The sequence below is a fragment of the Ursus maritimus genome, unplaced genomic scaffold (genome assembly GCF_017311325.1).
Source record: "Ursus maritimus isolate PB19 unplaced genomic scaffold, ASM1731132v1 scaffold_19, whole genome shotgun sequence".
In the NCBI taxonomy this organism is placed as follows: Eukaryota; Metazoa; Chordata; class Mammalia; order Carnivora; family Ursidae; genus Ursus; species Ursus maritimus.
Genome location: NW_024424341.1, coordinates 51,195,841 through 51,207,419, shown reverse-complemented (window position 1 = coordinate 51,207,419; position 11,579 = coordinate 51,195,841). Strand labels below are relative to the sequence as shown.

General features: G+C 56.6%; 2 protein-coding genes across 2 annotated transcripts in view; both read left to right on the top strand.

The window, feature by feature from the left end:
• The first annotated feature begins 967 nt into the window (after nt 1-967).
• On the top strand, nt 968-7,466 carry CCNP (cyclin P). Its single transcript, XM_040634416.1, has 7 exons — nt 968-1,153; nt 3,953-4,147; nt 5,365-5,454; nt 5,532-5,687; nt 6,251-6,409; nt 6,519-6,670; nt 7,244-7,466. Exons 1-7 carry the CDS (start codon nt 968-970, stop codon nt 7,407-7,409), a joined length of 1,104 nt encoding a protein of 367 aa, XP_040490350.1. The 3' UTR covers nt 7,410-7,466.
• A 2,524-nt stretch (nt 7,467-9,990) lies between these two features.
• Nucleotides 9,991-11,579, top strand: part of TTC9B (tetratricopeptide repeat domain 9B) — a 2,186-nt gene continuing 597 nt past the window's right edge. The window contains exons 1-2 of the mRNA XM_008688768.2: nt 9,991-10,405; nt 10,959-11,141. Of these exons, the coding sequence (XP_008686990.2) occupies nt 9,991-10,405; nt 10,959-11,141 (598 nt within the window). The remainder of the gene's footprint in view (nt 10,406-10,958; nt 11,142-11,579) is intronic.

The following is an 11,579-nucleotide window of genomic DNA, read 5'->3' as shown; positions in this document are numbered from 1 at the left end:
TGCGATCCTCTGACAGCCGCCCCCTTTAGCCTGGGCAGGGTTCCCGTGCTTGACTCACTCTTCCCACCCCTGGGGACCAGGGTGGCCCCGGCACCAGTGAATTGAATGACAGACTTTGCCAGAAGGCCTTAGGGCTTCTTCACATGCATGAAGTCTCGGAGATCTTGCGTGAGGGTAGCAGAAAAGTCAGATTCGGTGTATAGGAATCTGCGTTTGCTGCAGCCAAGACCCAAGGAGTGCGTGGCTTTTTCTCACTTAATATGGACTTTATTATTTATTTCATTATGAAAGTATGTCCTGGCGGTCATAAGACAAGCCGCAGAGAAACTTCTAGAGAAAAGTCTCCTAGTTTTCCCTCCAGTCGAGGCCCCGGAGGCGGCCGGGGCCAGTTCATTTTCGTGTCACCCCTCTGCTGTCGTGTGGGGGGCACCCCGGGCCTACCTCAGTCCGCTGGGTCACCTCGCAGCCCCGGGTCCCTGGTGCGGGGCCCGCAGGCTGATGAACCGCTTTCCTCGGGCGCACGTAGCCCCCTGGATGTGGTGGTGCTTCCTTCTGTAGAACCTTTCCCAAAGGGACTTTCAGGTGGGAGCGTTTTAATAATAAAATTTTACCAATTGGAAACCTTCAGTTCTGAGTAGATTAATCTGTCTTTTGTCATGTGCATGTGGGGACTTTGACGTGTTGTTTAAGAATAACGTGAGCAACACCGACGTCTGAGGAAGAAAGTAAAGTGAGACAGAGCCGCACCCTAGGTCCTGCGCGCTCGTCCTGGCGCTCGCTCGTCTCGTCTCAGATGCACGTGGCACCAGGAAAAGGCTCTTTCCCTCTGGTTTGGTTCGGTTTGGTTTTTGCGTGGCTCGCCTCCCAGTTAATAATGGCAAGTGGCTGGGCTCTACCTGCCTCATCTCTCCAGTGCCCCTCCCCGCGTGTGGACGTTATTAATGGGGCATGTTGGTCACTGGTGAAAATGAGAGCCTCTAAGGCCTCTTTCTGGATCCGGGCACCTCCTCACCGACGCGGTGCGGCGGTGCCTCGACTGATCCGCCGCCCCCAGTTTCAAGAATTGACTCGCCAGGTTTTTGCTGCTTCCAACGGTGCTGGAATAACCCTTAACGACCCAGCCTTCCCGCACTTCTGTGGCCTACGTTCCAGGGTGGGTGGAATTTAATAATGTGTCTGATAGCTTTCCAGATTTGGGGATTCACAGATCGGATTTTTACCTTTGTTTTTAAGATAAATGCAGATGCGGGCTTGGAGAAGAAAACTTCCAAAAAACAGTACTAAACATGATTCTAGGCCTGGAGCACCTTGTAGTCCCCCGAAGGGATGACCCGCTGGAAAGCAGGCAAAGCAGAGCCTCCCTGATGGGGGAGGGGGCGGTATGTGAAGGGACTCGGGGGCTGTGGAAAGTGCTCCCGCTGGGCTGAGAGTACTTTGAGCAGCTGCAAAGAAACAGCATAGTATGGGCTCATCCAAAGTTCAGGGTCAGCGAGTTCGCACGGAGATTAACGGTAAATGGCAGGAGCAGACGTATCTGAACGGACTTGCAGGTAGTTTCTGTAGATGCTGTGCCTCCAAGGAGGGGGAACATCTCCCCCATTCCTTACCTGCGGGCCGCAAAGTGACTTCCTTCCAAAGAGGATGGTGTAGAAAGGGGGGGAGCAATTTCTCCGTGAAAAAACCCGACACACGTGATGTCAGCCAGGAGATCAAGGTTAACGTTAACCGTGTAACTGCTGCTGGCAGGAGGTGCCCTTGATAGGCCATGAGGGTGGCATCCCAGTTGGTCCATGGTTGTGACAAGTGCACGACACTAGGACGTTGACGGGGGACAGGAGGGGTGGGGTGCAGGGGAACTCTTTCCTCTCTTTGCAGTTTCCCATAAACCTACCGTAAAATTGGACTTTAAAGAAAGTACAAAGCATTCTCCTCGACCCTTCACGCAGGTTCCTGGGACATCAGCTTGCTCCCTCCTTCTCCCTCCACATTTACACATCTGCCCTGAAGCAAGAACATTCTCTTGTACGACCACAGTTCAATTATCCAGGTCAGGAAGTGAATGCTCAACCCTCTTCTCTCAGATCTTTATCACATTTGATGAATGGTCACACTCCTTGTACACAAAACAATCATCTGGCTAATGACTCCTGTCGCATTCAGGTGTCAGGTTTGAAACTTACAAGGCAGTTAAACCTCATAGAATGTCCCTCAGTTATGGTTTGTGGCCTGATGTTTCCTCACGGTTAGAGTCAAGCTACCCTTGACAGGAAATTTGAGAAATGCTGTGCCCTTCTCCCTGCATCCTCTCAAAGAGGCACATGAGATTCTGTCCCACGACAGGTGAGGGCTTTTGATCCCTTGCTTAAGATGGTGTCTGTCAGGTGTTTCCACTGTAAAGTTACTACTTTCCCTTTGTAGTTAGTATCTTGTGTGGAGATACTCTGAAAATGTAGATATCTACATTTTGATCAAGTGTTCAGGCAAAGGGAACAGCAAGCACAAAGGCCCTGAGGCCAGCAGGTGCTGATGTGTTTGGGGAATGGAAAGAGACCAGGGTGTGTCAAATGGAACGCGGGAGGGGGAGAACAGAAGGAAATGGGGTTAGAGAGGTAACAGTGGGCTGAAGGGACCGTGTGGCAAGGTAAGGAGTTTGGGTGTTATTGTGTGACAGGAAGTCATTGGTTCAGCATCTCATATTCCTCTGCTGGCTTTTCCAGTCTTGCTGACCTCCCAGTGCTTGAAAATAGCAATTCCTTTCCTACCTTAGTGCCTTTGCTCACGCTGTTTCCACCATTTGGAATATTCTCCCCTCCCTTTGCATTCCTGGCTCCTTGCCTTTCAGGTTTCACTCCAACATCACCTCCTCAGAGATGCCCTTCCAGGCCACGGTTCTAAGTTAGGTCCAGCCTGTTCACTTACTCATCCAACAAATATTCCTTGAGTACCTGCCACATGCCAAACTCCGTTCTAGGCACTGGGAATACAGCAATCAAAACACCAGACAAGCCTTGCCCTCCTGGGGTTCACATTCTCATCAGGAGAGAGACAGTAAATAAGATCGGGCTGTAAGTGCTAAGGAGAGAGTAAGTTACAAAGAATGGTGATAGGAAATTCTCAGGATAGCCCTTTTCACAGGGAAGGTAGCGTCTGAGTAAATACCTCGAATGAGGGATGTCTGAGGGAGGAGCATCTCAGGCAAAGGAAACAGCAAGGGCAAAGGCCCTGAGGTAGGAGCGTGCCTGGTGTGGGTGAGAATGAGCCTGGAGGCTGGTGGGTCAGGAGAGACAGGAGTTGGGGGGAGGGTTGGGAGATGAACTCAAACGTGTGTGGGGATGGGTGGGAGGATAATAAAGGACCTCATGGACTTTCAAATTGAGGGAGATGGGAGCCACGATGGAGTTCTGAACGGAGGCAGAGTGTGCTCTGACTTGGGTGTGTGCAGGATCCCTTCTGGCTGCATTGGGGGAACAGACAATGGGGGTGGGAAACGGGGAGCAGTGAGGAGGTCGCCGTGCTAGTCCAGACCCATCGCTGGCCACTTGTCTTACTAGTTTTGAAACAATCCCTAGTTTATAGCTGAGGAAAGGGAGCCTCGGAGGGGCTGTTTCTGATCCTATAATAAGTAGGAGGGGCTGTTTCTGATCCTATAATAAGTAGCAGGAAGAGGATTTGACTCCAGCTGCCTGACCTTAGGTTCGGAGGGGCCAGAGCCAACCTGCATAGTATTCGCCATCACCTCTGCACCTGCCCCTGTGAGGCGTGCTCAGCGCGCATGCGTGCAGGCACAATTTAAAGCGCCCGCCACGGATCCTTCGCTCCAGCAGGAAGAGGGCCTCTCGGCTTGGTCCCCCGACGCCAGCGTGGAGGATGCTGGTGAGATGCAGCCTCCAGGGCCCCGCCTCCGGGCTCAGGCCTCCCTCCAGGCGCTGAGCCGCATCCCTCGCCCTTGCAGAGTCCCGCCGCCGCCTCCCCCGCCCCTCCCAGCGCCCTAGGCCCAGACAGCATCCCCGAGGGCACGAGTGTGTCTCTAGGACGCCGGGAGAGGCCCCCTGGGCCGCGCGCGCCACCGGGGCTGGCGGAGGCGCTGAGCGCGCTGGGGCTGGAGGGAGAGCGTGAGTACGCTGGGGACATCTTCGCCGAAGTCATGGTGAGCGAGCCCCGGAGGGCAGCAGAGGGGTTCGGGTTGGACGAGGCGAAAGCTGACCGCTCGCCCAACACCCATTCCACAAGCCTTCCCGAACTCCCACCTGCCTGCAGCCCCTTCTACTCGTCCCTCCCATGTATTCGTTTACAAACCCTTGGCAACTTATTAACAAATGTTTCTGAGCATATTCTAGGCCCTGGGGATGCCGTGATGAACAACGTGGTCCGCTCTCATTGTGGACAACCAAGCAAACGTAGGCGGTAATAGCAGAAGGGAGACCAAAGTGCACACCCGGTCACCTCCAGATACCTGTGCAGGATAGAAACTGTCCGAAGAAATACTGCAGGGATGCAGTCGTTTCAGAAACTGAAGTGGGTGGGAGTCTCTCTTCCCAGCCAGGGACTCTGTTAGGAACTGAGATGCAGGTGTGATCCAGAGAGAAATCCCTGCCCTTGTGGGGCCAGCAGCCTAGGGAGGCAAACAGACAGAACACAAAAGGAAACACCAGATGTCTCCAGACTGAAAATACTACGAGGACCATAAAGTGCTGACACAGAGTGGGGTGGGTGCAGGGAGAACTCTGCAGAGGAAAAGTCCAGGGAATTTGAGCTGAGGTTTCAACAATGCAAGGACCTGGGGGAGAACCATTCCAGGTGGAGGGAACGGTGCATAAGTGCAAAGGCCCTGGGGTAGGAGTGAGCCTGTCCTAGTCTAGGGCTAGAGAAGGCTGGTGTAGCTGGAGTGTGCGTTGTGAAGGGAGAGGGGAAAGAGGTGGTGTTGGCGCCGGGGGCGGTGCCTGAGAGCTAGCAATTAGGATTTTCTCCTGAGGGTACTGGAAGCCGTGGAAGGGTTTTAAGCTGGGGAGTTCCTTGGCCAGTTTTGTGTTTTAGAAAGACCCTTCTGGGAGCTCTGAGGAGGATGGGTTGAGGGTTGGTGACCACTAGTGGTCTGGATACCCAGGGGGGAGAGGCTCAGGAGGAGCCGTGGCCATGGGGGCTACAGATTGGAGAGGTGGAGTGGGGAGGCGTCCCGAACAAAGTCCAAGGCTCTAATGCGGATAAGGAATAGAAGCACATTTGGAGAAGACGTTGGAGGCCAGTTGCAGTGTGGCGCTCACGCTTGGTCCAGTTGGTGCGAGGAGGCTGCTGCACTTGGGGCTGGAGCTCAGGCGAGAAGCCGAGGCACGTGTGGAGAGTGAGGCCATTCCTGCCCAACCGCAGGTGTGCCGCGCGCTGCCCTGGAGCGCCCTGCCCCGGACCGTGACCCCAGAGATGCGCGCGCTAGTGGTGGACTGGCTGATTCAGGTGCACGTACGTATCCGGCAGGGGGCAGCGCTGAGCCCGAGTCGCAGCCTAGAGCCCTGGTGGTCACTCACGTCCCTCCCCAGGAGTACCTGGGCCTGGCGGGGGACACGCTCTACCTGGCGGTGCACCTGCTCGATGCCTACCTGCGCGCCCGCCGAGTGCGCCTACACCGCCTGCAGCTGCTGGGCGTGGCCTGCCTGTTCGTCGCCTGCAAAATGGAAGAGTGCGTGCTTCCTGAGGTACTCTCTGGAGTGGGGCTTGGGAAGGTGGAACCCTCGCTCGTCGCGTCATAGATGGAACACCTACTGTATGCCGAGCTAGCGCTTTACCTATTCTTGGAATCCCAGCATATGTGTATGAGACCAGGGCTTCCAATGCGTCCTTTTAGCAGAGGAGGAGACCCAGAGAGAGGGAGACGTTTGCCCAAAGCAGGTGGGACTTGGACTCAGTCTTGAATAGTTATAGTCGCTGTAGTGCTCCACTAGTTAGAGGGAGCCTTATCAGAGCTGCCTGGAGATGTACGGAGTCATATTTCCGTGTTATAGACGAGGAAACTCCGTCTGTTTCAGTGACGTCCATGTCACACGGTGTGAAAATGGTAGGGTTTGAACTTGAACCCAGGTCTTTCTGTTCTGAAGCCTTTGCTCTCCGTGGCTTCCACACAACAAATCAATAGCTCCATTTTACAGACCAGGAAATCGAGGTTCAGAACGGAGACTGAACCGATCCCAGGCGCGCCTCAGGGCAGGGAGCAACCAGCCGGGGTCCAAGACTCTCCCACCCCTTTCCCCGCCATCCGCAGTCGGCCTCCCTCTGCCTCCTCGGCGCTGGCTCCTTCTCGCGGGCCGAGCTTCTGCGCGCCGAGCGTCGCATCCTGAGCCGCTTGGATTTCCGGCTGCACCACCCGGGTCCGCTACTCTGCCTCGGGCTACTTGCCGCGCTGGCCGGAAGCAGCCCCCAGGTGCGGGGCGGGGGCGGGGGCGGGGGGAGAAAGACCTGCGCGGGTGGGGGCGTGGCCTGTACCGGGTTAGGGGCGTGGCCTGACCTCCCCGGGGGCGGGGGCTTGGCAGGTGATGCTACTTGCCACCTACTTTCTGGAGCTGTCTCTGCTGGAGGCCGAGGCCGCAGGGTGGGAGCCTGGTCGGCGCGCAGCTGCGGCGCTGAGCCTGGCGCACCGCTTGCTCGACGGGGCGGGCTCCGGCCTCGAGCCCTCGCTTTACAGGTATGGCTCCAGGGGAGGGCCTCTGTGGCTACAGGAACCTACTTGCCAGTCTTTCCCATCTCCTAGAATGAGAGACCATGGCGGGCAGGAGGCACCTAGACTTGATTTTTCTGGATGTGAGAAAATGGTGTGTCTGCCTAGTCTGGGGGCTGTCAGAGAATGAGGGGTTTGTCCAGATTTGGGGACCCTTAACCTTGCCCCTGGGTGGAAGATCCTAACTGCGTTCCAGGGTTGAGAATGAGCGGTCTGCCAACCTCGAGTCCCCCAGCTCCCCTGCTAGCCGCAAATGGGGCGCCCCCCTCCCTGTTAACCATGTCACTGGAGGCCGGGGTGAGTCCTCTTTTCTCCCAGTCCATCCCCCATCCTCCGGGGTACAGCTGGATGTCTGCATCCTCAGCCCCGCTCCGTCCCTCCCCGAGGTTCCGGCTCTCCACTGGCTCGAGAGAGCCCCTGAACGGTCCTCGGGGACCCCAGTCAACGAGTCTTCTCAGCCTCGCGCCCCCAGCTCCGAGAACAGGTCGTCTTCACCGCTGCCCCTGCCCCCGCCTCAGTTTCTTCGTCTCCCCGCCGCAGCCCCGCAGAGCTGCGCCCGCTCGAGCCGTGCATGGCCCGCGCCGCGCTCCGAGGCCCCGCGCCCGGCCGCGCCGCCATCTTCCTCAAGTACGCGCGGCCCCAGCGCCAGGGCACCAGCCTCGCCGCCGCCCGCCTGCTCCGCCGCCCCCAGCCCGGGCCTCCCTGAGCCGGGAGACCCCATCAAAAAAGACTGTCCGTGTGTATCCGTTTCCCACTTCAATAAAAGAGGTTTTTGTTGTTTTTGTTGTCGTTGTTTTTAATTTTGAGCGCTCTCTGTCCTCATTGGGCGAATTCCGACCCCTGTCTCGCTTTTGATCGGTCACTTTCCAGGCCTCTCATCTTTCTGATTGGATGCTCTTTACCGAGTCCCTTAATGGCTGCCGGGAGACACGTTGCAAATTCTGGACCCTTCCGCTAGGGGGCACTGGCGGACTTCCGCAAGCGCGGCTCCGCGAGCTAAAACTAGGATCCCCGGCGCGACTGCCTGCTGGAGATAAATGGACAGAGATGCTGCAACCTGAGTGGTTCTCCGTCTCAGAGTCGGGAAGAAACTGGGAGGGATGGGGACTGTGGGAAGCTGTCCCAGTCATAAGGAATGCTACGTCAATGGTGCCAGATTTTCAGATTTTGTTCACGTGAATTTGAAAATCTACAATTCCATAAGTATCTCTACTTCCATATGTTAGCAACTAATTCAATATTTTGTAATGGTTGCACAAGCCCAGCACATCACAGGGAGTCATCAGTCTGGGATAGTATGGGTCTTGGATAGCATGTGTTCTATGAATGGGATCTGATTTACTTAACCCCTAGGGTGCCACGGTGCAAATAGGTATAAATTGCAGCCCCGGTCTCCTAGAGGTGTGCTGTGGGTGTGAGTTAATAGAGATGTAGAGCTTTAGGACCGTGCTTGACACCTAGTAGGTCCTATGGAGTTGCTAGCACTGCATCCCAGCAGGACTGCGAGCTAGGCACACTTGTCCCCTGTTTCTGCCAAACCCCCAGCACCTAGCTATTTAGCAGGTGCTCAGAAAATATTTGTTATAAACCAATGGACCTCCACGTTTTTTAACTAAAAACACGGCTGGGGTGATCTCAGGAATTCAACCTCAGGAATATTAATTAGACTCTTAACCAAGCCTAGGTTTGGAGGTGCAAGAGAGGAGGAAGTTTTTGCCCTGGAGATGTTCATGGTTGGAGGACCAGAGAGGGGAGAGACTCATTCAGCAAAGCTCGATAAGAGATGGAAGCAAATATTGCCGTTGGGACGGAAGGTGCTGTGTTCAGTTTTGGACCTGCTGGGTGGGACCTGCCATGTGGCCTCCAGGAAGAGGATGTGCAGTGGCAGGGGGAGGGGAGAGTGGAAATAGAAGCTTGGTGCTTGGGGCTGAGGCCCAAGCCAGGGTCTGGCAGGGAGCGGGAGAGGGTGGTAATACATGAAGCACATAAAGTTATCCCTTCACTTATTCCTTCAGCAACTCTACATGGATGCTGACTCAGCCATGCACTTATGATCACAGACCTCACAGTCTCATGGGTGATAAGAAACGGGGCTTGTTAACTGTCCATTCCTGTGCCAGGCCCCAAGCTAACTGCTTTATCTGCGCAACGTAATTCAGTCCCTATGACTACTCTGAAGTAAACTCACTCGTTATTCCCAGGTTACCCAGAAGGAAGGCAAGGGGGAAGCCAAGGTCCCACCACCAAGTGAGCAGCTAAGGAGGGTTGGAGATCAACCATCTTATTCACCCTGTTTTTCTCTTAAAAGCCTCTCATGTGCTTCCTTCTCTGTACACTCTCGTATTATTGTGCTGCTCACTCTGGGCTGTTGCTTGTCTGCATTCCCACTGCTTTTCCTACCCAGACAGTGAGCTCGAGGAGAGCAAGAAGCAGATCTCTTTTGTTCATTGAGTTATCCCCTCCTCCAGGAAGCCTTCACTCACCACCTCAGTCTAGGGCAGGCGCCTCCTCTGGGTCCTCACAGCCCGTTGTGCCTCCCCCATGCAGGGCTCGACCCACTGCCTGTGCCTTCCCTGTCCCACCCTGGCCACTTTGCCAGAGCTTCCCAGGCTAGCCCATCAGTGCTGTCACTGTCTGGTCACTGGTCTGTCTCCCCGCTGGACTAGGGGCTCAGTGAGGGTAGGGGCTGAGGCTCTCTCAGTCCCTGCTCTTTCCTGGCATCACCCAGACCAGAGCTGAGCACAGAAAAGATATCAGTGAATATTTGTTGCATAGATAAACAAATGAGTTTCCAAGTTGCTATCATTGTCCTATGGTACTGATGAGGATATAGAGTTCCAGGTAATTTGGGTGATTTGTCCAAGTACTACAACTATTGAGAAGAGCAAGGAATTGAATCTGGGCAGCCCAAGCCCATAACCCGTGTTCTTATCTAAATATGTGAAACGCCTAGGGGTCTGAAAACCTGCTTTCCACGAGGTTGGTATCTTCCAGCTCTTTCCCCCAGACTTGTCTTTTCCTTCCAGAAAGCTTTGGGAGCTTTGGGCAGGGAGGAGGAGAGCAGGCAGGAGGGTGGGAGGTAAGTGAGAAGAAGGGAGAGGCCGGTTGGAGAACTAGGGCTGGGGCAGATTTGGAGGATAGGAAGGGAAAGTCCTGAGGGGTTTCTCCAGACCCATAGGGGGCAGGCGGAGTCGGCTGCCGGAGGTGCGGGGGCGGAGAAAGGGTGGGGACCGGCCCCGCGGGGGGCGATGCGGTAGCTGCAGCGGCGGCCGCAGGAGTTTCCCACAATGCAGCGCGGCGCGCTGTCCCCGGTGCTGATGCTCAGCGCTGCCCCGGAGCCTCCGCCGCGCCCGCCTCCCGCCCTCTCCCCGCCGGCCCCGGGCCCCCGCCATGGCTCGGCTCGGCCCAGCCCTGCCCCCGAGCCGTCGGGGGGCCTGGGCGCGGCGCTCGACAGCAGCCTGCGGGCCGCCGTGGCGTTCAAGGCGGAGGGCCAGCGCTGCTACCGAGAGAAGAAGTTCCGGGAAGCCATCGGCAAGTATCATCGGGCACTGCTGCAGCTGAAGGCGGCTCAGGGGGCCCGCCCTGGAGGCCTGCCCGCCCCCGCCCCCGGGCCCGCCAGCAGCCCGGGGCCAGCCCGCCTCAGCGAGGAGCAGCGGCGCCTGGTGGAGAACACGGAGGTGGAATGTTATGACTCTCTCACGGGTATGGGGCCGTCGGGGGGGCGCAGAGGATGCATACGGAGAGAGATGGGGAGTGACGGGCAATTATGAAGCTTTGGGCGGGGGGTTGGAGGCTTGAAGGGCCCAGACCTGAGGTCTGTGAAGAGAGACCCTGGAGCTTATCAAGGAGAGGAGTTCAGGGTGTAGGGGAACACAGGGATGGAAGGGCTGGGATGCAAGAAATGGGCTTTGGGCTGTCACCTGCGAACGTCAGGTGAGAAAAATCTTATCCTGGATTAGCGATTCAACGCCCCTCCCTCACCTGAGATAGCCTTTAGTACTCTCCCCTGCAGAAACTTCCCCGCTAATCGCCCGGGAGCGCCTGTCTGTGTTTTCGCTCCCTCTAGCGGCGGCGCAGATTGATTCTATCCTGATTGGTCAGAAGATCGGCGGCCCCGGGGGCCTGACCCTTAGGCCCCGCTCAGCGACGGGAAAGGGCTGGGGGTTCCTGTAGCCTGAAGGCCTGGCTCCTAGAAGTCAGGTGAGGTCTAGGGGTGCTGCCAGGCTCTTTGAGCACCTGTCCGGTGTCCCCACAGCCTGCCTGCTGCAGTCGGAGCTGGTGAACTATGAGCGGGTGCGTGAGTACTGTCTCAAGGTCCTGGAGAAGCAGCAGGGCAACTTCAAGGCCACCTACCGCGCCGGCATTGCCTTCTACCACCTGGGCGACTACGCACGCGCGCTGCGCTACCTGCAGGAGGCCCGCAGCCGGGAGCCCACAGGTGAGGGCCAGAGGAAGCAAGGAAACAAGGAAGGATCGGGGCAGCGCTGCTTCGAGGAAGTGCTGTGCCTCCTCCCCAGCATTTACTTCTCTATCTACCTACTCCTTACACACCCACTCAGGCACTCACCAGCCATTCATTCACGCCTCCCCTCCCCTCCCCCATGTTCCCCTGACATTCACCCAACCACCTCCCATCTATTCAGTCATTGACTCATCGAAGCCTCCTCCTCACCTACTCAGCTACTCCCTACCCACTCACCCCCCATCTCCACCCACCCCCATTCTCATTCATCCACTCACTAACCCATTCACCCACTCACCTATTCATTCACCTCTTCACCCACCCACTGCTCGCGGAGCATTTGCAGGGAGGCAGACCCCAGGACGGACAAGGCTAATACATTTGCAGGGATGGGGTCTGGGTTTGGGGGGGGGG

Bases quoted from the DNA above. Each gene is read 5' to 3' on its own strand.
- CCNP (XM_040634416.1), top strand. From the start codon at position 968: ATGAGAGCCTCTAAGGCCTCTTTCTGGATCCGGGCACCTCCTCACCGA. The intron at 5,455-5,531 runs GTACGTATCCGG...GTCCCTCCCCAG, and splicing joins ACTGGCTGATTCAGGTGCAC to GAGTACCTGGGCCTGGCGGG. The intron at 6,671-7,243 runs GTATGGCTCCAG...TCCCCGCCGCAG, and splicing joins CTCGAGCCCTCGCTTTACAG to CCCCGCAGAGCTGCGCCCGC.